The 26819-nt window shown below is 37.4% G+C and overlaps 1 protein-coding gene across 1 annotated transcript in view; it reads left to right on the top strand.

The window, feature by feature from the left end:
• Positions 1-569: 569 nt before the first annotated feature.
• The window catches only part of LOC121313090 (collagen alpha-1(XV) chain-like), a 93968-nt gene continuing 67718 nt past the window's right edge, over positions 570-26819 (top strand). Inside the window, exons 1-2 of the mRNA XM_041245247.1 lie at positions 570-876; positions 963-1039. Of these exons, the coding sequence (XP_041101181.1) occupies positions 866-876; positions 963-1039 (88 nt within the window). The 5' untranslated portion in view covers positions 570-865. The remainder of the gene's footprint in view (positions 877-962; positions 1040-26819) is intronic.

The raw sequence follows: 26819 nt of genomic DNA, 5'->3' as shown, positions 1-26819 counted from the left end.
TGTCGCACCACCAGAAAACAAATAGACTCACTATAAAAACCGCTTTTTATGTGACACTCAAGGTTAATGCTGGTATTTTTTAAGCCTTAACAATATCCTGCAATAAAAAGTACTGTATACAGTAAAATAATATAATGCAATGTACTGGTATCATTACAATTTAAGAAGGCTGTATTAAATTAGTGAAGTTCACGCATGTTAGTTATTGAATGTGCGTGGGGCATACAAAGTATAATTACAATTATTCATCTTTCGGTTCAGACGCAAATACGCGGTCTTACTGTAAGTGACTGCAGACTATAAATTGTGCCAATGCTTCCCTCCTATATAGCTTATCGAAAACAATTCTATATGCTGTAAAAAAAAAAAAAAAAAAAAAAAAAAAGTTACTGTTTTACTACACTGTATTCCTTGACTCTAAATATATGGCATAACTATATACATTATAGCAGTATTCATGTGGGAGTTTCAGAAGTGACATGATGGTTGTGAGAGTGCAGCATATTTTTTTCACGTGAGTTTGACATTTCTGTACTGCTCTTCAACTTGCAAGTCGCACAGTGGGTTAAGATAGCGCAAATGGGGTTGGGGCGATCGGGATCGTTGCTGTAGCTAGGTGGGAGCGCAGGCTAGTTTAAGAAGTTTAAGGCGGTGGTCTGTTGGAGGAATAGAGGAGTCAGGTTTCAGTGTTTGGGCACTGGTTTAGTCACTAAAGGACTAAGAGCTGCCTTTGTTTAATTTTGAGAGAGAGAGAGAGAGAGAGAGAGAGAGAGAGAGAGAGAGAGAGAGAGAGAGAGAGGGCTCCAACTCTCACCACAAGCACAAGACAACTTTTTATTTAAGCTTTTACAATCAGTAATTTAAAATGACTTTGGGGTAAGTAACATATAATTTATTTTACAACACTTCCACGACTTTCCCTGCTTTATAGGGCACTGTTACATCTTCTCTTTCTCCCCCAGGCTCTGTCGGTGGCCTCTGGGTTTGCTGATCTTGCTCTGCCACTGCCATCTTTCCGCAGCCGCTCAGGTTATGGAAGGTATGACCTGATCATTTTCTGTATTCTCAAACAAACCCTTTCATGACAGCTTTGTACGGGAAAAAAATTTCAATTTGCTAATTACCAGATAGCAAAAAGAAAATATAGAATGGTTGGGGTATAGTCATTGGCTGCAGCTTAATGTCAAATGACGTGGTTAATAATGAAAGAATGTTGATGACAAATATAATAAATATCTGTGTTTGGTTGCAAAGAAACAAAGCAAGCTATAAATGCTTCTACCAGTTGCACGCGGAGATACTCGAAAATATCCAGTCTTTGGAAATCAATTAAAAAAAAAAAAGTTTATTTTTGTTTACTGATTGTTAATTTTGCTTTAATTTGCTAGTGCAGGATATTTCTTAAAATAATTGGAAATGGAGATGTCGTTGGCTCAATGCTGATAATATATAAAAGATTGATAATATACATCTGTGGAAAATATTATAGAAGTATGACCCATGTTTTTTTTCCTTGTAATGTCTGTCATTTAAAAATAAAATGAAGTATTCGAAATAGTTACAGTACACACTTCAGCAACACAAGTCTATTTTTGGGAATCTGTAGAAATGACTAAAGCATCGCGCAGTTACCTTTTACCCTCTCCCTCTGGAGATTTGGAGTTGTTTTTGAAAGCGCTTGAAAATGGCAATTTATAAGCTAGTTATATTTCTTAGCACCCCTATAACCAGATCAAAAGGACACATTCTTGTAGTAGAAGTAATGTGTCTATGTTTAAACTAGGTAATCTTTAACCCTAATCGATCACTTGCTTAGGTGCAGTGGAAACTGGTCAAACAAACGAATGAACCCTACTATGGCTAATACGTGTTGTAATGGTTTTCCATAACGACTCTGAAAAGAAGAACATTCCGTCATCGAAAGTGTAATTAATTAAAATACATGTAATTAACGCCTACCGGTAAGGTATAACGACATTGGACATTGTCAGTAAACTGGCACTCTGGTAGACAGCACAGTCTGGCAGACTTCTCCGTTTTCTTTATTTGTCAACTGTAAGAATCAGAATTAACCATTAAAAAAAACAAACAAAAAAACAGCAAAACAAAACACAAAAACTAAACACAACAAACCACATATATAAAAGACTTAAATGAAGTACTGTAGACATGTTCTTGTGACCAGACCTGCTTCAGGGCTTTTTTTCCTCTTAATTGTGTTAGTTTTCAAAGCTCTTGTATGATAGATTTAGGTTGTTAGACAAGGGGTTTTTGGTACAGGACAGATCATATCCACCCTCATCATATGACATTTTGAAATCATGAGCAGTGTTTCATATTTCTTTTCTATGTGTGAAGATCTGTAGTTCTAGGGAAGGTTGTCAAAAGCACTCCAGAGGGAAGTTCACCTGAGGATACATTGTCCTCTGTTAGTGACCAATACTACTGATGTACTTTCAAGAGCTCAAGGGGTCAGTCATCATGACCCCCCCAACCTCGTTTACTACTAAGGTCAGTTCTTGTCATGCTGACACCAGCAATGGACTAACATTCAAGTCAATGACAACAGTTTTCATTTTTATTAGCTGTCATCAGTGTATGATATGGGACTGACCATAATATCATCACCTGGCTTCTTAAAAAAGTGCTTCTGATTTTTGTCTGATGTGTGAAGACATCAGATTTAATTTTGAATTAGTCATCATCAGAAATGCAAAGAGCTGATCTAGCTTTAAATCCAAGCTGAATGACTTCAAAAGAATCTAAAGTAAAATAATTACATGTTGAGTGAAAAGGTTATGAAAGAGCAAAACCTCACTTGATTAGTACTACAAAGAAATGATTCAATGATGAAAGGGTTATTTATTTAGTTATTTTTGTTTGTTTTTTATACTATTATATTAGAAAAACATGTACATTATAGCATTTTATATTTGGGGGTTTCAAGCCTTGTCACATCTTAACAGATTTACTCATTTACTCTCATCATTTTGCTTGGTTTGTATAATAAACATGCAAGACAATGGTTTACTTATAGAACTACTAATCTGACCATCCAGTATTATAAATCATTTTGCCACAATGTCAAACACAATGTCAGCTACTTTAAAAATGCAATTTTGTCATTTCCCTGAGATATCTGTCTCCTTTTTTCAGGGTGGTCACTTTATAATAGAGTATGTCTTCAGGACAGTGCATTTTCTCACAGAGATAAGTATAGCCATTCTTCTGTGTGATGGAAAAAATATGGAGCCAAAGTCTACACAAGTAAATATTTGCTCTCTGTATACATCAGACTCTTAGTAGGATGTTGACATAAACTTTACTCTATTGAGCTGAACCTGCTCAAGCAACCCCCGGCACTAATTTTGTTTAGCTCTATTCGAGCCTAAAATATTTTGTGGCACTCAGTGTCATTATTTAACCCACTTAAGAATGTAATTAAACAGTAGCTGTAGTTCATTTAATACTTTATAAATAGGCTTGCTACTTTTTGATATTAATTCCCCAAACATATGAGTTGGACTGAAATAAATTTATATAGGGTAAAACCACTCGCTATTTTTAAAAAATGTTCTTACCAAAAATAAACATTTAGAAATCATCTTTAGTTTGTGTAGTTTTTATGCTTCCTGGCTGTCCCGTCTCCGTTCCGCTCTGAATGGCTGGGGGTCGCTGTCAGTCATCTCAGTGGTCTGTTAGTAATATAGTTTCACCGTTGCTATCACTTTCACCCTGTTCTGACATCATTGACTGAAGCAGCGCTAGAATGCTCTCATTCATTTTAAATGACTGTCAATCATCAACCCCTCACCGACTGTGTACTTTCATTTGCCAGCTACAGCGCCTGCCATTCAAAGTACCTGCTTTGAAATTAGCGGGTTAAGGTGTAAGTAAGCTTTTTCTATTATAGGTATATAGAGTGACAATTACTACACTACACCCTGACTGACAGTTGAAGTCTCTGTGGCAGGACTAAGTGGGCCGTCTGCCTTCCAGTGACTCTGAGTCTGGCCGAATAATAAGGGAAACTTAGTTCTGTTAAACTATCTATTTTATTCTGTGCATATTTTTACTCATACATTTATAAAAGTCTGTGTATGCTGTGTTTTCTACAGTTTATTTGAGGACTTTTTAAATTTGTGTAGGATCTTTATTTTTACAAGGTATAGCTCCGGTGTAACCAAACATTACTTCAATTAGAATGTTGGTAACCATGGTTTTCATGTTGAATATGATAAACAAGTTTTGCTAAATGAGACATTTCTCAATGGCATAAAAGGTCTGTGTTTTTTTAAAGCATAAAGGTTGATTTCACCCATTCTCTGCTTGAATTGAAAAATAAAGATCCCAAAAAAAGCGTGGTAATTTCTTTCTAAAATAAACATCAATATTAATCGTCCATTTGGCAAAAAAATTTAAATACAATAGTAGCAAGCCTATTTATAAAACACGATTTGTCATAAAGTGTATGTGTCACATAGCCACAATGTCATACATTGCAACATCCTTTGGTTAAATTAAATTGTAATGTATACATTTTAACCAATTGTGCCCCTTAGTAGTTTAACAGTAAAAATGTTATAGGTACTGAATACAATGGTATTCAGTGTTTCTTGCATTTTGAAGTGTTGCTTTAGAATTGGCATGTGAGACCCCAACAATCAGTTGCATTATGAAGACTAACGTGATTGTACATAGGTGCATTTTAAGTGACATAGTCTTTAAAAAAGGGGGTTATGAAAAGCAGTGGTTCAATTTATTCACAACCCTAGGGACACTTTGAAAGAAAAAAACAGCTTTATGAGTTCTACTTCTTTTAGTCCAGCACCTCCTGGACTCAGACTAGAGCAAGTACTGCAGGTGTTTTATTTATTTTAATACTTTTTGGAGGGAAGATAAAGATGGAAAGGAGGAAGCAGCAACAGCGACCAGAGCTCATCAGGGGCTGCTGGGACGACCACTTCCACCTGGTGGAGGCCTTGAGCTACAGGTTCTCAGCCTTGATCTCACCGACATAGGCCTTCTCAGCTGCCCTGGAGAGGAGGAGGGATGATTAGAGGGCAGCTGGGAGGCCTACCTCGTGAGATCAAGGCTGATAATCTGTTCCCTGCCTGCAGGGAATGGGAACCCAGTCGACGGGGGGGGAGGTCCCTCCAGAGGGAGGAGAGGGAGCCCCCCTGCTCCTCCTCCTGGCCCTCGTGGTACAGACCAGCCCGGCGGGAGGATTTATGGCCATCTGCATCCTCATAGGGCTGGAGGAGGAACTAGAGCCCAGAAGGAGGAGCCCGTGCATCCAGTGCTCAAACTGGGGGAGCCTGTGCGTAAAGCGCCCCGAAGGGGGGAGCCCGTGCGTCCAGCGCCCAAACTGGGGGAGCCCGTGCGTCCAGTGCCCAGAAGGGGGGAGCCTGCCTGCCTCATTGGGTGGGATGTTTTCACTGGGAGATTGGAGTTGATAGTTCCTTACCATTTACTGAAGTGTGAGTTTAGCTTGACTACTGCATAATTAGTGATTAAAAAATAATAAAAAAAACCTCAGAGACAAAGGATATTTTTCTTGTATGGATGTGCTCCATATTTCCCCTGTTTAGTGGTGATGCATTGATAAATAGTTTTACAAATTCAGTTATGATATGAAGTATAGCATCTCTCCTTTTACTGTTATTATCTTGTTTGTTATAAATTGCTTAAGTTGTTTGATTTCAATTTACTTGTAGGATATGTTGCTCCAAGAGTCAATTTGGATTACTCAGTAAACACATAAGATAACATCTGTGGATCAAAAAAACTTTTTCCTTTCAATTTTTTCCTTTCAATTTTTTTAACTCCATATACCATTCTTACTTCTCTCTCAAAGATTAGAGTTGATGCTATCAATTTTTATTGTATTTTAGGCTAATTTATGTCAAGGACCTGCATCAGAAAACCCAGAATAAAAACCTACATGTTGGGCTGCACATTTGAGCAAATGAGAAAAGTGGGAGTGAGTTTAATCAATCGAGAAGCTACAGAGATTAAATACACAGATACAAAAGGATAAATTGAACTGAACAGTAAATAAGATATGAGTGAAAATTATAATTTGACTAATTATAGACAGAAAAAGTTTTCACAACGTTACATTAACTGTGTTGGCTTAAACTCATTCAGGGACTGCAGACATGTCAGTAACTGGTATACAGTTTTTTAGCTTAAGTCCTTTTTTCTCCAAGAAATCCAACAGTAAAAAAAATTATAAACTGACTAACATCCTTGGAATCTGAGAGTTGTAGTTTGAAAGCACTGACATTTGAACTTAATGGTAAATATGAGCTGTGTTCATCTTATTCTGCAGCATAGCTTAGAGGTTTTAGACAGCTTTTAAAGTAATTTGATCAGGGGATTGCAGCAAGCTTCTGGCAGAAACTGAGAACAGTCAGCATGCTGTCTCCTTAATTGGGAAAAATTATATTTCTGGTTTATACAGCACTTTATTTAGAAGGATACAAAGTGACTGTTAGTATGGTGTTGCTTCTAGCAATGTAATAACATTGCAGTGTCCTGTTGAGCTAGGTTTGCGCAGTACATGTGTGATACCTAATGTGCAGTGTAACAGAATGGATAACTCAGTGGCACTATGGAGACCATCAGAGAGGGGTATTACTGCGGAATGCAGACAGCGTAGCTCACACAGGCCGCGCACACAGGGTAGTGCTGAGTGAGCAACTCGTAATAGACGTCATCATTGTATGCTACAGCCTGATCACTTGATAAGGGTGGTGAATTTAGGTACTAAAACTAAGTTTATTTCATAACAATAACCTGACCCTAAAGTTGGTGGGCTATTAGCTGTGAATCACCAATTAATTCTCACGGGGTAAGCACTATGTTCAGTGCTCTACCCCTCCCACGACCTGTTTATGGTCACGTGGTAGAGGTGTTGAGGGCGAATGAAGCACAGCGTAAATTACAAGTTGCGCACGCAGCACTACCCTGTGTGAGCTCCCTGCAAGAGCTACGCTGTGCAAGTTTTCGTTCTGTAGCGATTTACTCTTGGCTGCATTGCCTAATTGAAAGGGAGGCCTTTTCATGGCTATTTATTAGTTTTTTCTGTCTTAAAAAACAATGAGTTAATGAAAGCATCCCAAATTCAACTGTAACAAATTAACGGGGGAATTAATTACATCCTTTTGTCTGGATAGTACTTTGTATTCTAGTAAGTATATTATAGTCACACTGATCAATATAACTGTGCTGAAAATAAGAACCAGAGAACTATACCGGTACTTATTTTAAGCCGGTAAAGACAGTTTGGGAATTTTACACATTTACGCTTCTAACAAAATGAGCTACTCAAAATAAATTAAAAAAGTGTTCTGCTAGAATTAGTTTACATCAGCTGAGTAAACAAAAGAAAACAGAAAGAGATTTACAGATTAGACAAACAAAAGCCCATCTTTTTAAGGTGAAAAACCAAAATTCTGAGACATGAATGAAAAGAATTTCTTTTGTGTGGAAAGAATGGGTCCTCTTGCAATTGAAATAAGGCATTTGGTGTCTTTCTTTCATCTGTTCCTTATCCCTTTGACATGTCTTGCTCAGATTAGACTTTAATGGGTAGTGTTTAGCTTCACCGTGAATCACAAAACCCTTGATAGAAGTGTTTCTTTTTAAAAAAAAAAACCAAAAAACCACATGAAATCAGAGGCAATGAAGAATTTCATTTTTTATTAAAAAGACAATAATGACTTGTTGTATTTTTTGTCAGTATATACTTGATATCATTTATTTAATACTGACCTCAAATATTTTAAATTAATAATGACTCCAAAGGGGGGGGGGTCTCCGAGTGGCTCCCCTGGTAAAAGCGCAGCCATGTGGTGTGCAGGGTGAATCATACAGTGCAGGTTCACATCCTAGCTGGGCGAAGTGGCCAGCCTTCACTGGGGATTCTGAAGGGAGCATCACATTGGCTCTGGCTCTCCTGTGGGCTTGGGAGGCAAAACCATCAGGGACTGTTTCTCTTCATTGTGCAACAGCAAATCCTACTGACCAGGCACCCAGTGAGCTCAAGGGTGGACACCTGCAAGGCTGTTATTTGTCCTCTAGAGGTAGTAGCTCGATGAGATCTGCTCTTGAGTTCCTGGGTGTAAAGAGGAAGCTGGCTCAGTCATGGGATCAGAAGACGCCCACTGAACCTTCATTGCTGCAGTGAGCAGAAAAATGATTGGGCATTTCAAATCAGGGGTACGATAATTGGGCATACTAAATAAAATACAAATTTAAATTTAAAACAATTGGCACAAAGCTTTTGGGGGGTTCAGACTCATATCTGCTTTACTGTTCTTTTGACACCCAGACGCTTTTGAGCTGACAACAGCAAACAGTGCATTATAGCCCATCGACATCAAATACAATTTATTAAAAGCTTTGCAGACAATTGGTGCCTATTTTTCTGGTTTGGGAAACTCATATCATACAGTGGCTTGCGAAAGTATTGACCCCCCTTGGCATTTTTCCTATTTTGTTGCCTTACAACCTGGAATTAAAATGGATTTTTTGGGGGTTTGTATCATTTGATTTACACAACATGCCTACCGCTTTGAAGATGCAAAATATTTTTTATTGTGAAACAAACAAAAAATAAGACAAAAAAACAGAAAACTTGAGCGTGCATAAGTATTCACCCCCACAAAGTCAGTACTTTGTAGAGCCACCTTTTGCAGCAATTACAGCTGCAATTCTCCTGGGGTATGTATCTATAAGCTTGGCACATCTAGCCACTGGGATTTTTGCCCATTCTTCAAGGCAAAACTGCTCCAGCTTTTTCAAGTTGGATGGGTTCCGCTGGTGTACAGCAATCTTTAAGTCATACCACAGATTCTCAATTGGATTGAGGTCTGGGCTTTGACTAGGCCATTCCAGGACATTTAAATGTTTCCCCTTAAACCACTCGAGTGTTGCTTTAGCAGTATGCTTAGGGTCATTGTCCTGCTGGAAGGTGAACCTCCGTCCCAGTCTCAAATCTCTGGAAGACTGAAACAGGTTTCCCTCAAGAATTTCCCTGTATTTAGTGCCATCCATCATTCCTTCAATTCTGACCAGTTTCCCAGTCCCTGCCGATGAAAAACATCCCCACAGCATGATGCTGCCACCACCATGCTTCACTGTGGGGATGATGCTCTCGGGGTGATGAGAGGTGTTGGGTTTGCGCCAGACACAGCGTTTTCCTTGATGGCCAAAAAGCTCAATTTTAGTCTCATCTGACCAGAGTACCTTCTTCCGTATGTTTGGGAAGTCTCCCACATGCCTTTTGGTGAACACCAAACGCGTTTGCTTATTTTTTTCTTTAATGGCTTTTTTCTGGCCACTCTTCCGTAAAGCCCAGCTCTGTGGAGTGTACGGCTTAAAGTGGTCCTATGGACAGATACTCCAATCTCTGCTGTGGAGCTTTGCAGCTCCTTCAGGGTTATCTTTGGTCTCTTTGTTGCCTCTCTGATTAATGCCCTCCTTGCCTGGTCCGTGAGTTTTAGTGGGCGGCCCTCTCTTGCCAGGTTTGTTGTGGTGCCATATTCTTTCCATTTTTTAATAATGGCTTTAATGGTGCTCCGTGGGATGTTCAAAGTTTTGGATATTTTTTTATAACCCAACCCTGATCTGTACTTCTCCACAACTTTGTCCCTGACCTGTTTAGAGAGCTCCTTGGTCTTCATGGTGCCGCTTGCTTGGTGGTGCCCCTTGCTTAGTGGTGTTGCAGACTTTGGGGCCTTTCAGAACAGGTGTATATATACTGAGATCATGTGACAGATCATATGACACTTAGATTGCACACAGGTGGACTTTATTTAACTAATTATGTGACTTCTGAAGGTAATTGGTTGCACCAGATCTTATTTAGAGGCTTATAGCAAAGGGGGTGAATACATATGCTCGCACCACTTTTCCGTTATTTATTTTTTAGAATTTTTTGAAACAAGTTATTTTTTTCATTTCACTTCACCAATTTGGACTATTTTGTTTATGTCCATTACATGAAATCCAAATAAAAATCCATTTTAATTCCAGGTTGTAAGGCAACAAAATAGGAAAAATGCCAAGGGGGGTCAATACTTTCGCAAGCCACTGTACCTCTTGGGATCAGTTCAAATTCCAGTGTTTTTTTAAAGGTGGCATTCCTCGAGCATGTCACCAAAAAGCAAAGAGTTACACATAGAGATAGGCTTAGCTGATGCAAGATATTACCATATAGTGTTGTAGAGCTTTAGCTACAGATGAGAAAATGGATCTGGGGAATCACAGGATAGTGACATTTGAGTTAGGATTAGATATAAGATGCTGAGATTCAGTTCAGGAGTTCTTTCTCAACATAGAAGACAGATGTGACCCAGGCAGATTCTGAGGCTCAAAAAAAAAACAGATTGGCCCAAAATAAACTATACCTGCTTGCAGCTTACTCTTCTTCTTTGGAAACATCAGACAAAGTGCACTTGACCTTTTCCTTTCATTCTCCACATTTGTTATTTTCAGTTCCATTTTGTCGTTGTTGCAATTTTTATAACTTTTCCCGCTGTGTGTGTATTAATCACTGATGCAGGATTTTTTACTTACTATTCTGCTACTTAAATGCTTTTAAGTTATAACTTAAAAATGTATACTTTCTTAATTTACACCACTTTAAGTTATTTGTAAGGAGGTTGCTTCAGCTTATTCTTGTACTTTGATCCAGCTGTATTTAATCATGGTCACCTGTGGAATCTGTGCTTTTTCTCAAGTGGATTGAAATGGGTCTAAAAACAGCCGTCTCTGGTTCAGCTGGAACTTCACTGATGAATGAGAATTCCGGATGTGTTTTGCAGCACAGGCTTGTTAAAGCTCTCCTGCTTCCCAGATTATTGCTGATGGCAATCCAGTGCCATTTAAATGTAATCTATTTCTATTTAAAACTTAAGCGAAAAAGAAAATATATCTGCAAATGCTATGGAAAACGGTTTAAGTTGACTTTTAAGAAGTTTTTTTTCGCATGACGAACTCGCTTACTAGAGGTGGTTTTATTTTTTACTCGCAGCGACATTTTGTCGACACTTGCATGGATAAACATAACAAGCGTATTTCTGGTCCTAGCTCTCTTCTTCTCCATTAAAATATCATAAAGTATTTGTAATTTTGCACAGAGGACACATACACTAAGAAGAGAGGCAGGCAGCAAGTCTCAATCGAGCGCACATCTGTAAACAATCATTTGATCAAACATAAACACTCCAAAAAGCACACAAAGCAAACCCGTTTCCACATATAAATTACACCAACATTAATTTTCCCTGTGCAGGGCAATCACCCTGCTACAGCTATGTTTAAAAGAAAGATGAAGATGACGGACAGGTAACGATTGCATTCGTCATGCATGATTTGTACTACAATAGGTCATCTTTGAATTAGCATTGTCTTTGAATTATTCAACCATGGTCTTTGTTTTCACTGCGAGAATAACACACTCGACACTGGAGAAAGTTCAGTGTTAGTCAGTACTGAGATCGTTGTATCTGGTTCGATCCAATACGTAAACGTTCTAATAAGGCTAATTTGCATTGAAAAAGTCGGTTCTTGCTGTTGGGGTCATTAAAAATGGGTGTTCGTTATAAGAAGAGTTCCTTATAGTGAAATTAGCCTGTATTTATAATAATTTTCTTTTTTTTTCTTTCTGCTTATGCAGTTTAGTAGTATGCATCCTAGTACACTGTGCTACACAAAATTGGAGGACTTTTAACAAGAGAGCACAAATAGAGTAAGCAACCTTTAACCTAGTGGGAAAAATATGTGAAAACAATGTTGCAGGTTTTATACCATTACCTTTACAGGCACACTTATTTACATCATTTTTTTTAACACTCCTTGCAGATTCAGTTTTCCCATACAGGATGTACATTCTATTGGTTTTGTGAACTGCATATGTGGTAACAAGGTCAAGGTTGATTGATATTTTTTTTTTTTAAAGAGCTTAACTCGATAAAATGTATACTCGCTAGACTAGCCAGTGAGTAAAAAAAATAAATAAATATGGAAAATCATCTTGTGGGCATATTTCTTGCGAATAACCTGAAAATGTAGCGACACATTCAAATTAGGCTATAACATCACGAAGCATCACAGGGAATTCCATTTGACTCACTAGAATTTGTACCATTTTTTCGCCCTTATGCCTCTACTATTTTTGTTGCAATTTTACAGAGTAACTTATAAACTCGCTCGATAAATGGATGGAAAGTGCACGAATGTCTGCTGTAGAAAACCTTTTCCTAGCCATATGAAGGAGACCATCCTTCAGGTGCTGCGTGCTATTTGTTTTAACTCAATGATGGAGGACCTGTAGTGGTACAGTACACCCTTAAAATAACAAACCTGTTGGGTTCCAAGCCTTTTGTTTGTTATATCGAGGGGTTCGTTATAGCGAAAGGACAATCAAAATGAAAGACAATCTGTTGGAGTAAGTTAATGAGGTGATATTGTGAATAAAAGTAGAATTACATGTACCTGTTCATTTCATATATGCAGTATTCTGCCTTTGCTTTACCCGATTCGTAATAAAATGCAGTACAAAAAAAACCAAAAACATATTGAAGCTAAACATTTATTCAAAATCAATGATATGAATCATTTCAAAGTGCACCAAATCTAAACATGCAAGAATCCCACACTGATTTTTTATTCCAAGTCAAACCGACATGAAAAGTTAATGAGATCCTTAAGTTTTTTTTGTTATTTTTTTCTTTAATCAATTTTGCTTTGCTACATGGTTGCCGAACAAGTGCTTTTTGACAACTTGTATTCATGAGAGATATGCCTACATTACTCCTTTTTTTTTCAAAAGGATAGTTTCCAGCTTTGTTGCAACATAAAATATTTTTATTTTGAAGGCAGTTGCACAAAAGATTTGACTTCACTGTAGACGTGGCATCCCGTGTTTACAGACGGAGATGATGACAGTGTTTGTTTATATTATCTTTTTTGGTTTTATTAATTTGGGATCCAGAGGCCAGGTTCCTTACAGCTGATGGTTAATTATAATGAAGGGCAAGGGTGCACTGTAGTTGTATAATCATCATTGGATGCCTCCACCTTTCAAGTTTCGCCTCAGTAAATGTGTTTCAACAACAGCAGTGGAAAAATGGCAGAGTGGTTTTAGAACCATCCTGTACAGTTACAGACTCTGTTAACAAATACCCTTTTTAGTCCTGTTTGTTTTGATCAGACTTTTCTCAGCAGTTTTTACTGTGTTTTCGTTCTACTGTTTCAAAATTCGAAAGAATGTTTAAAATAACTTACAAAACCTATTGTGCGAGTTAAAGATTTGTCCATTACCATCAACCATGGTTTGTTCATGGCTCCAATATACGCAACAGTCAAAATGTTTCTACTTATAAGTTGGCTTAATGTTTGTGTTACGGCACTCCTTGCGGATAGCTATAAATGGTGGTTTTGATGAAGACCACTGTCTATGCATCAGTCAGTCATAAAACCAGCCAAAGAAACAACTGTCCACTCAGAGTTGGGCAAACTCACTGGACTGCTTCAAATGAGTTCTGTGTCCTATGCAAGAATCTTGTCAATGCACCTAAATGATTTAAATACTGTTTAATAATTTTGCCAATTATCCCCATTTCCTCTTTGGCAGACTAAAGAAATGTGCCCTTGAGCTAAGCTAACAGCAAACTATGCGATTCTTGTTATGTTAGTAACTTTTCAACAAGAAAAGTAAATAAAACTAGCCTTAATCTTAGAGTATACAGTACCTTTACAGTTTGCTGGTGGGCTGCTTGTCAAATGGAAAATGAAGAACTGCTTTCTGATCAAAAATGCCTGTAAACAAATAATGTTACATTTTGTATTTTATTCCAAAAACATGGCTTCATTAAATAACTAAATCTTTTGCATGATCATGTGATCAATCCACTAAATACACTATTTTAATATGTTGGGTTTGCAGCTGATACCTGCAGGGAGAAAGATAGAACTGAAGTCTGGAGCAATTGCAGTTTAATGCGTAATTATACCTGCCTGTATAGTTTATTTACTACACTCCTTAAACAACCTATTAATGGCAATGTGTAATTACACCATGATTGTTACAGATCTTTTGACCCTTTAAAATTATTTATGCTTGACAAAATGTCTTAATGATTAAAATGATTGTTTAAAATGATAATTTTTTTAGTGTGTTGACTTTGCAGAGCTGGTACTCAAACATTGATCACATTTTCCACTCTTACTTGATTGGTAATTGGACAGTGAAGTGCCATTAAATTGTGACATTTTTTGCCGACCATGTTACTCCACACAAAATAATCATTAAAGTGCCAAAAGACTCAGTTTCTCTTAAACAAACACACACATAGGTGGTCTAAGATTGTCTCTCTTTCAAATAAGATTTCATACAGATCCTTGTATAGCATTAAAGCATAACAGGGGCTGGGTTGACATGATGTAACCACGACACGAAGCGGAGTGCCTTTAACCTTTAAGTATTATTTCATGTCAATCCATTCCCTGAGTGCCTTAATCCTATTTTAAAACGATTTTAAAATTATTAGATTTCTTTACTTTTTAAATTTACACAGGCAATTAAAAAAAAAAATCTTTCCAATAACAGTAAATGTCACTATGCACAAGAAAGTAGTTCCAGAGAAAGGTAAACAACATTTGTTTAAAAGTGTTTAACACATTTACATCAGTTTATTCTTAAATATAATAAATATTTATTACAATGTGTATTAAGTAAATAATTGCTTATACTAATATTACGTGGAAATGTACTATATCATTAATGGACATACATATTTAAACTTAGTAAATTACATAAATAAATCTGATAAAACTTTGATTAACTTTAATTACAGATCAGTAACTTTGGAAAAAATTTTCACTTGAAAATCGCCAGATAATGTGCAGTTTAAAAAACTGCCAGAAGGGGAGCTGCAGGTGAAAGCAGTGGCGTCTATGATAATGCTCGCTTTGTGCCTTTTTTATGGAACTTTTTTTTCCTTAGGTTCTCCAGCTCTGCTGGGGTTACTGGAAGGTACTTGTCTTTTCCACTTTGTCTTAGTTTTTTTTAATTGCTGTTAAGAATATGTTGTTAGCATTATTACATTCTGCGTCTTTCTTTAAATTCACTCTTTTGCTGCACGGTGGGTCATTCAAAAAGCGATTGATACCAGCTCGCAGATTTATAAATCTTGATATGCTGTACTGCACTCCATTTTTATTCCTCACAAAAGCGACATAAAATTCCCAGAGGAGAAAGTATATTTAATATAAGTCTACCTTTTTTCTTGGAGTCAGTTTTGTAGGATATTCACAGCCCATTTAGAAGCCTTTATTGTCTTTTTTTGTTTTGGTCAAGTTTGAGTTGATTCAGTTCTGCAGCCTGTTTCACAAAAGCGATTTGCGTCAACTAAAAAGTCATTTAAGTAAGGACAAGGCTGAAACTTAAGGAAATTCATTGCAAAAACTGTGTTAAAGTAATGTTAAGGTTACTCACGCAAAACCCTCAAAAGTGACACAGCCTTAACTCTGCACTATTATGCGTATGTATGACATCGGCAATGACATCACTGATGACATATCTAATCACATGACAAATGCTCCCCAAAGGACATAGCAATGGGAAATTGTTCACCGTAACTTGGTCCCAAAGCATCTGGTAGTTGATTAGTGTAATACAGATGGAGAAAAGTGGCCTTCCACATCAGTAATAGTGATGAAGATCACTAGTGTCCGTGGAGTTATCACATTATTATGGATGAAAGATGAAAGAAAGAGAAAAATAAGTGTCAACTGTAAAACATGATTTTAAAGTAGACGTTACAAAGTTACTAAATCCATAAACAAATCAGCAAATGGTATGATCTCAACAAATGTATTTATATAATTAGCATACCAAATCTACTGCCATTACTGTTCCACCAATTACTACTGGACATAAAAGAAACAACGTCCCAGTGAATGGAATTATAGCAAAACATTTTCAAACTTTTAACTTTGAAAATACACATTATTTTTAAAGATTAGCAAAGATTTATAAAATAGATTAAGAAGAACATTAAAACAGAAAAAAAAAAACATTTAAATTAAATAAACACACAAACTACTTTTCTTATATGAAGATATAGATATATATATATATATATATATATATATATATATATATATATATATATATATATATATATATATAAACACACACACACACACACAAACATGCTGGAACTGATATAGTTTAGCCATACAAACATATACTGCACTTGTACAAACAAACAAAGAAGATATTTGATATAACAGGCTTTTTAATGTAAATTTTGTAAATAAAAAATGATAAATACAATGATATATGTGACGAAGTGCCCGCCCCTGTGTGTATTTTCTATTATATGTTGCGTGTGGTGTGTTAAATGTTGGTGTGTAGTTATTGGTACACGGGATATAAACAGGTCTGTAACACGAGTGTTTAAAATGTATATTTGTATTTAGGCACGGGATTGTACATCACTTCACGTACATTTAAAGTAGTTAATATGTGAGCACGAGGTTGCACATAATTAATTCACATGCTGGGATTCAAGTGAATAATTATGTGCAACATTGTACCTTCTGTTACCTACGGGAGACTGAAAATATATATTAAATGTCTGTACATTGTATTTCAAACATGGTGATATTTCTTCACTGAGTAATAGCACAAATGTGACATTTTTATTTTTTATGAACATGGATTTTAGCAGACTCAGCCAGGTTATGTTCCTATGGCCAGTCTTCAGGCAGCATTTGTCATGTGATTAGTTATGTCATCATTGATGTCGTTGATGTCATATGTGATTTCATACATACGCATAATGACACAGAGTTAAGGTTGCATCACTTTCTAGGGTTTTGCTTGAGTAAGTGTTACATTACCTTAACACAGTTTTTGCTATGAATTTCCTTAGCTTTTTTTTTTTTTTTTTTTTTTTTGTTAAAATAAGAATAAGAAGAATAGAATAAATAAATACATTTTAAAAAGTCAATTTAAGGAATAAATTTACTGTCCCACTTATGTTAAAGGACAGGGTGAAACCTAACGTTCACGGTTCTGACCGACGGGGGTTCACAAAAACATTTAACTTGCCCCCAGTGTTTTTGTGTAAATGAACGTGAAAGTTATGTTATGCATAGAATAATAAGATATATGGGATATATATATTATAGATATGCGTAGATACTATTGGATATGTCTAACATTGTGTAGATACAGATTGGATATAGGCACTATAACAGCTGTATGATCTGCTTTAGTCGGATTTAGTTGGATTCACGCCATACCTGTACCTGTAAAGGTTACAGCAGCCCTTCATGTTGATGCAACAGGTGCCATCCAGACAACAGCTAGGGCAGATCAGACATCTGCCAGTCGTCTGTGTCAGAGATACTGACTGATGTCACAGATGCATTTTTCAATCGGGCAAGGGAGTATGTACTCTTTCCAATTGGGGATGTGGAACAAAATAGAACGAAACACAAATGTTATCAGTTGTCTGGCTTCCCAAGCATGCTGCATGTAAGATTGCACACAAGTTGCAATATCCCCAGATTCAAGGAAAGAAAAAAAATCATCATTCTTTAACTACAAGGTTTATGTGATGCTCTATGTATTATCACATGTAGTTGCTGAGTACCCTGAGAACAGTGCCTTGTTCAGACTATTCAAACAGGGGCTTATAAGTGGAGGCTGTCTAATTTTAGAATGTATGAAATACATAATTAACATATGACCATTTGAAAACATATCTAACAAACGCTTATTAATGTTTAACATTTTTATTATGATTTTTCAGAAACATAAACATTCAGATATTGCATGAAAATAATATGAATATTGCATCAGAGAATACATTGGACATTGAAATAAATTAAGGATTGTTTTTTTCTTTCTATAGACATGCTGTATTATTATTAATATTATTATTTAGTCTTTAGCAGACAATTTTATCCAAAGTGACTTACAGAGACTAGGTGGTGCATCACAACTTTAGGTCCCACAGTCTTTTTTGGACTTCTTTATTTGACCTTTTTATGGAAGAGATTTTTTCGGTTATATCTTTTCATATTTTAAATTTAGCAGTGGCTCCGGACCTTTGCCGAATAGGACAGTTTCATGTGCTAAAATATCATTGAGCAAAAACTCAATTTGGGTGGCTAAGAATGTATTTTTCCTTTCTTTTTGTCCCACCATTGCGACGCAGCTTTGTTGTTTTACAGTTAGTGGAAGTCCAGACAATTGAAATGTGAATAACTGGCTTGTTAAGGAACTGGAAAATCAATTGCCATTTCAGTTGAATCAGCCATACGCTGAAGTCGCAAAAGGCTTTGCAAATATTAGAAATGAACCTGCCCATGTTGAAAATAAAGACGAATAATTAGGTGGCAAAAAAACCTAGCAGTGAAAATGCATGATTTTTAGAAGCAGGTTTGTAAGTGTGCATATACGTCGAGATGAAGTCCAGTGCCTTCAGACCCTGAGAAGTCAGTATATTCAATGTGTACGGATGTCCTGCAGGGCCTTATTGCATTTATAATCCAGATCAAATAGCAAAAAAAGCATAAGTCATGTTTCTAGGGCAAATAGAAAAATAGTTTTTGTATTAAGTAGCCTTACACCAATAAAGTACTCCCAACTTTTAACTAGACACTAAGTTTAGTTGAGTAAATTAATTTGTATTTTTGATATTGTGGACATTGCCATTGAAAAGATACACCAAGGGGTAGAGTTATTTTTTTCCCTGTCACTGACAGTGCAGACACACTGAGCAGAACAGACAGGAGGAATACAAATAAATACAACGACATCTCGGATTTCCAGGTCTGAGAGTGGTGGATAATGTGCAGAAGGGTCTTTTTGTGTTTTTCTGTAGCGTTTACAAACCGCTAAAAATACATTATTAAAAGAGCTATTTTTTGTTCTTGCTTGCTATCTTCCACTTCATTTAATTGTTCTTCATCCAAATCGGCATGTCTACTTACTACTTTGGAATTTTTTGCAGGTAATTGGTCACTCATACCCCTTTCACACAGATGAGTTATGACAGCTCAGAAACAGCACTGATGCTGCATTTTGGTCTGTGAATTGCCTTTCAACTCCTGTGTGAAGTGCTATGCCGGCACTGAAGCTCTGTAGTGGGCATGGATTGAAAGTCAACATCCCACATGACTGTATACCAGATGTCTTGGCTATTTTTGTCGTCGTTGTTACATGATTTCATTTTTTTCAAATACAATGGCTGATCAAGAACATGCTAGTAATTAGAGACCGGAAAAAGTTAAGGCATTGTTAACTTTACAATTGTAGGTGTGGTGGCTACTAAACAGATGTGTATATACAGCTCTGGAAAAAATTAAGAGACCACTGCAAAATTATCAGTTTCTCTGGTTTTACTATTTATAGGTATGTGTTTGGGTAAAATGAACATTTTTGTTTTATTCTATAAACTGCTGACAACATTTCTCCCAAATTCCAAATAAAAATATTGTCATTTAGAGCATTTATTTGCAGAAAATGACAACTGGTCAAAATAACAAAAAAGATGCAGTGTTGTCAGACCTCGAATAATGCAAAGAAAATAAGTTCATATTCATTTTTAAACAACACAATACTAATGTTTTAACTTAGGAAGAGTTCAGAAATCAATATTTGGTGGAATAACCCTGATTTTCAAGCACAGCTTTCATGCGTCTTGGCATGGTCTCCACCAGTCTTTCACATTGATGTTGGGTGACTTTATGCCACTCCTGGCGCAAAAATTCAAGCAGCTCGGCTTTGTTTGATGGCTAATGACCATCCATCTTCCTCTTGATCACATTCCAGAGGTTTTCAATGGGGTTCAGGTCTTGAGATTGGGCTGGCCATGACAGGGTCTTGATCTGGTGGTCCTCCATCCACACCTTGATTGACCTGGCTGTGTGGCATGGAGCATTGTCCTACTGGAAAAACCAATCCTCAGAGTTGGGGAACATTGTCAGAGCAGAAGGAAGCAAGTTTTCTTCCAGGACAACCTTGTACTTGGCTTGATTCATGCCAAAGCTGCCCGATTCCAGCCTTGCTGAAGCACCCCCAGACTATCACCAATCCTCCACCACATTTCACAGTGGGTGCGAGACACTGTGGCTTGTAGGCCTCTCCAGGTCTCCGTCTAACCATTAGACGACCAGGTGTTGGGCAAAGCTGAAAACTGGACTCATCTGAGGGTGCTTCAGCAAGGCTGGAATCGGGCAGATTTGTCTTTGTGAAGGACGCATGAATCAAGCCAAGTACAAGGTTGTCCTGGAAGAAAACTTGCTTCCTTCTGCTCTGACAGAAATTTTATTTTTAAACACTGAAACTCTGAATCAATTATTGTAAGGTGACATTGGTTTTATGTTGGGAAATAAGAAAAATAAAAAACTGAAATATCTTGCTTGCATAAGTATTCAACCCCTGTGCTGTGGAAGCTCCTAGTTTGCACCGATGAAAGAAATTGCCCTAACGAGGACACAGTTACCTTCCCATTGGCCTCCACCTGTGAACCACTAAAGTTCCTGTCACATTTTCTGGATAAAAAACCCTCTGTTGAAGGATCATTGGTAAGGCTGTGAATCTGAAGGAAAATGAAGACCAAAGAGCATTCTACAGAAGTTAGAGATAAAGTAATACAAATGCATAGATTAGGGAAAGGGTACAAAATAATATCCAAGTGTTTGGATATCCCAGTGAGCACAGTTGGATCAATAATCAGGAATTGGAAGCTGCCCAGGCACTACAAAGAAAAGGCCGTCCCTCAAAACTCAGCGCTCAAACAAGAAGGAGACTTGTGAGATAAGCCACAGAGAGGCCAACAATCATTTTGAAGGAGCTACAGAGTTCAGTGGCTGGGAGTGGAGTAATGGTGCACCAGTCAACCGTATCAAGAGCTCTGCATAACACTGGCCTGTATGGGAGGGTGGCAAGAAAGAAGCCGTTACTCAAAAAGTACCATCTGAAAGCACGTCTGGAGTTTGCCAGAAAGCATGAGAGTGACCCAGCTACGATGTGGGAAAAGGTTTTGTGGTCAGATGAGATCAAGATAGAGCTTTTTGACCAAAACTCAAAGCGCTATGTGTTGCGCAAACCTAACACTGCCCATGCCTCAAGACACACCATCCCTACAGTGAAGTATGGTGGTGGCAGCATCATGCTGTGGGAACGCTTCTCATCAGCAGGGACTGGGCATCTTGTTACAATTGAAGGAAGAATGGATGGAGCAAAATACAGGAAAATACTACAAGAGAATCTGCTTCAGTCCGCTAAAAAACTGAAGCTTGGGAGAAAATTCACCTTTCAGAAGGACAATGATCCCAAGCACAAGGCCAAAGCAACATTGGCGTGACTTAAGAACAAAAAGGTGAATGTCCTACAGTGGCCCAGTCAAAGTCCTGATCTCAATCCCATTGAGAATACATGGCACTATTTGATTATTGCGGTCCACAAGCGTCGTCCAACCAACCTGAACAACCTGGAGCAAATCTGCGAAGAATGGGCCAAAATCACTCCGACACTGTGTGCAAAGCTGGTACATACTTACCCCAAAAGACTTAAAACTGTTATTGCAGCGAAAGGTGGCTCTACCAAATATTAATGTGTGGGGGTTGAATACTTATGCAAGCAAGATATTTCAGTTTTTTTATTTTTCTTAAAAATATTTCCCAACATAAAACCAATGTCACCTTACAATAATTGATTTTGAGTTTAAGTGTTTTAAAATAAAATATCGAACAGAATGAAATTTCAATGTACCATTTGTAATTCAGTAATATGAGAGAATTGGTCAGGGGTCTGAATACTATGCAACGTACATAGATATATATATATATATATATAGATATATATATATAATATATATATATATATATCATATCCTACATAATTCCTCGAAGGAGCTTACCCACACTATTCTGTTTATTTGTTTGTTTTGTTTCCGTTGCCATGAAAATGATCTGTTGACTGTCAGGTTTGAAAGTTGTACACACATGATCTCTTTGGCTGTGTGAAAGGGTTATGACTGTATTATATCGGCATAGATTGCGCAATTTCGTGCTGTGTGAAATGGGTAATTTAAAGAATTTATGAAAGGTTTGAGACGGCTCAGTAGCGGTATTTCTGTGTGAAAATAGTGTCAGTTTCATCGTTACGGCTGTACATCTGTAAAAGTAAAAGCAAGATGTCTACCGCTGATACTTTAAATGCTATGAGGCGGCGCTGGAACCTTTCTCGACCAATCATATTGCTTGTTTCACGTTCCATTGCCTGTCCTGGATTATAATAGTTATTATGAACCTGGTTGAAAAAGACCAGCTCTCTGATTGGTTAGCTATGTTCTATCAACCATACGTTAATCCCACCACCTTTCAACAGACCTTTGATCAAATTCCTCCGCCACTTACCTGTCTGACGTAAATGTAGTGTCGTCCTCTGACACGAACCTGAGCTGCTCTTCAATGTCAGCCATTTTTAATAGATCTTGGAGTTTGAGTAAAGATTGCTTAACCAGATGTATTTTCGAGTCTGTCACAAATAAACTACTGGTAGAATTGAAAGCTGGTAGCTTTGCATGGTAGCTAACAGAATTAAAGGAAGAATTCCACAGTGTGATGACTGGTTCAGGTGGAAGCGGAAGCGAAACATTTAAATTTTCACTTTGATTTGGAACCGATTCCTTGTATCGCAACTTGCAATTTGCGGAAATCCTGAACACTTTTTTGAAGCAAGAAACAAGCATATCCACATCATTCCTCACAACACATCAGAGAAGCCCTGGACATGTAGACTGCATTGTCACAAAGAAAAGCTGTGTTAAACTCTAAGCCATAGTTTACAACAGCCTTGACAATTGGTTGAGCTACTGTAGAAAAATGGACAGAATCAAGTTGCACAGGTTCTGTAAGAAAAACCGACAGTTCATCGTCTTTCCATGTCCCAGGTACAAACAAAATGAGTCGCGTTGCGAGAGTGTAGATTTTGTAGACTCCACATGCGATGTGATTACTTTAGGTAGATATCTGCCGAAGTTTGTTTGCACACGGGAAACTACCAGCATTTAGAACATGCCTTTTAAAATATTCTCATGGTCTAGGATTATCCATTTTTTCCAGCGGTATATTGGCAGCAGGCAAAGCCTCAGTTCCATTGTTGCAGCTCTCCTTACTACACTATTTTCAGTGGTTCTTTTAAATACTGAAGTTACTGTTGTTTGTTTTACATTCTGCTTAGCAGCCCCTGTAGTAGCCTTTCGTTTAATGTGTGATTCCGAAGCTAAATGATGATTGATCGTATTTTTTCTGAAACAATCCAGTCACATTACAAGATGTACAAAACAATTTACCTCCATCTGCATGGAAGATTTCTTTAGGGAATTGCTTGGCACAGTCCTCAGCCGAAATATACTTCACTTTTTTGATTTCTTGTCCTTTTCTGGTATTTTACTTCCAATGCTGAATATTAGAGTAGGCCTAACCTAAATCAAAATGACAATGCAACGCTGTCTTTGTCCCGCCTCGTACTGTACAGTACAGACACACTGATAGGCTGATTTAAACATTGTTTTCACAGTGAACAAGAAAGTTAACTGCTTTGGAGTATTTTCTATTTTATTTTAATGCATAAGCGAATGCGAAGGGATAAAAAGAAAAATAAAAGCCTACAGAATTAAGAAACGTAGTTTGTGGTGTGCATCAGTTAATTTAAATCAATAGTTCTGTATGCATTGGCACCTACATAGATGAACTTCATGGTGACTCCTCAATGTTCTCAATTTTCGTGAAATCCACGAAATTGCAAATTAGGTAGATCCCTATTTTTCTCGAGCTAGTATTAATCACTTTTTGAATGACCCACCCACCATACAGCATCGGGAGTGGGGGGGGGAGGGGGGAGATTTCCATTGGACTTTTTATAAGCAGATCAGTCGTATGCTTAATCATCTGACAATACAAAGCATTATACTGTATAATAATTTTTAGACAGACAGTTTCAAACTGTTTTTTAATGTTTCCCCTGTAGAGTGTGGTGTGTGGCAGACTTAGCCTTCTTTATCAAGGCATCACTGGGCTTCCACTCAAAACAAGAGCAGTGAGATCACACTTTGGTTGGCAAAAGTCCCTTCAGCACCGCATTACTAAGTTCGCTGTGAGCCTCAGTCCATACGTTGTAGGTAGTTTTTACTTATGAGTTAAAATGCCAATCAACCGAGGCAGCGTTGGCACACATGTATTATGGGCGATCTCAAGCAGAGAGAACATAAGAACATAAGAAAGTTTACAAATGAGAGGACGCCATTCAGCCCATCTTGCTTGTTTGGTTGTTAGTAGCTTATTGATCCCAGAATCTCATCAAGCAGCTTCGTGAAGGATCCCAGAGTATCAGCTTCAACAACATTACTGGGGAGTTGATTCCAGACCCTCACGATTCTCTTTGTAAAAAAGTGCCTCCTATTTTCTGTTCTGAATGCCCCTTTGTCTGATCTCCATTTGTGACCCCTGGTCCTAGTTTCTTTTTTCAGGTCGAAAAAGTCCTTTGGGTCGACATTGTCAATACCATTTAGAATTTTGAATGCTTGAATTAGGTCACCGCGTAGTCTTCTTTCTTCAAGACTGAGTAGATTCAATTCTTTTAGCCTGTCTGCAGATGACATGCCTTCTAAACCCGGAATAATTCTGGTCGCTCTTCTTTGCTTTCCAGAGCAGCAATATCCTTTTTGTAGAACTGTGCCAGAACTGAACACAATATTCAAGATATACATGACTTCTTACTAATGCATTATACAGTTTTAACATTACTTCCCTTGATTTAAATTCAACACTTTTCACAATGTAGGAGAAAGAAAGCCTGGTAGCAATAAAGAACTGTGTGTATATATATATATATATATATATATATATATATATATATATATATATATATATATAGTGAAAGTCATTATAACATTGGTTTCAATACCATAAAAATGTTTTCTATTTGAACATTGTAATCTTATTGTCTAGAGTGGGTGTGAAATACCCCCTCCAGTCCTCTGAAGAGGGAGTTAACGACTTAAAATTACGCCACTGGTGTATTACCAGGGAGTAATACCATCGTGAGGTTCTGGGGACAGTGGAACCTTGAGAGGGAACTTGAAAAGCTTGGGAAAAAAAAAGTTTGCCAATGATTGTTGCAATAATCTTAACATTGTCCAAGGGGTGTGGGAAATGAGAAATGCTGTGAATGCTGAACTGAATTTTTAAAAGTTTTTTTGATCAGCGCTGGCACTTTGGTTTGTTTACTCAGACTCCAAGTCTGAGTAGATGGCGTACTTGCGTTTCATTGGTAGAGACTAATAGAGACTGCCTTATGTTAATTGAAACGTCTCCAAAGAAGTGGCAATGGGAACTGAAGCCGTCTTGTTTTTTAAATTGAAAGATAAAGTTATAATTCTGTCGAGCTGTGTGGCGGGTATGGTTTCTATTGCACGTGACTCACCAATTTTTGACAGCTTGGACTGCAGTAGACAAAAGTTTTCTTTATGGTGTTGGTATTCTCTTGCTTTTTGAGAAACTCCAGTCTTTCTTCGCTGTACTGTTTTCCTTTGAGAGAGCCATTACTTCACTTTGTTGGTTTTACTCGAGCAGCGAGTCGGTTTTTGGGGTCTGGGCTGCGGTTAGACTGAAAGCCGGCTCCGCTCTGCACGAGCCACACGCTCTGATGAAAAAAAGCCACATGACTAAGCAGATGGAGGAATTGACACTTGATATAGAAAAGGCTGAAGAAAAAAGTTGCATACTGGAAACAAACTGTTAAATAAAAGACAATTTGAGCCACACTAACATTTCCGCTACACTTTGTTTACAGCACAGCACACAGCTGTTTAAACACAGGGGTCTGTGTATAAAATATATAAGTTAATATATCAGGATTAAAGAGAGTGCTTTTTTAAAGAAATCAAAGCGGTGCATTGTTAATGCTCCAGATGGTTAAATATTGTTCTTACTGTTACATCAAGATCATGTTTAAACATTGATCTATTTTGAATCAATGGTAGAAGTTGAACCTCAGCCTCAAGGTAGCCTTTCATTACCGTAAAATGCATTTATTCCTGGTACTGGGTCCAGTTTCAGAATGCTATTGTTTGAATTCCAAGTGATACCACACACAAAGTATTTATTCAGCCTAAAATACCCTGAAGCTTCTAATATAGAACAGTATGTGAACAGTTCATTTATTCTTTCAAAAATGTTGGATTTTAAGTGGGGTCAACTTTCCAGTTATCTTGGCTGCCCTTTGCAGCCCAGCCCAGTGAAAATCCAGGGGAAAAGTGTCTTGATAGCAGTGGTTAAGTAATAGACGAAACAGCTATTACATTCCAGAGCATGAAGAGTCATATCATTCTGTCTTTATTCTGATGTAATTGCAGGCCCCTCATTCAGCTAGGTCAAATATGTGCACAATTGACAAAAGAAGTCTTAGAAGTTGTAAATTACACTTGTAAAGGAAACCTCTGCCATCTGTCCCAATGACCAACTACACAAAGCTATTCAGCATTCACTTTCAAATGAATTATCTATAGCCCGTATATTTTCCAGTGTAAAATATACATCAGTTGTGTCACAATTTCCAAGATGCATACATTTGTGATGCATATTATAAAGATAGCCATATGCTATTAGGTGCTTATTATGGTAAATGTCTGTGAAAATGTAATTTTCCTTAGTTTTAAAAGCACATTTTTTCCCTCAACTTTAACATGGATTTTATCATCCTTTGCTATAGTTTG

Source organism: Polyodon spathula, chromosome 3 (genome assembly GCF_017654505.1).
Source record: "Polyodon spathula isolate WHYD16114869_AA chromosome 3, ASM1765450v1, whole genome shotgun sequence".
Classification (NCBI taxonomy): domain Eukaryota; kingdom Metazoa; phylum Chordata; class Actinopteri; order Acipenseriformes; family Polyodontidae; genus Polyodon; species Polyodon spathula.
This window is presented reverse-complemented; position numbering and strand designations above follow the sequence as displayed.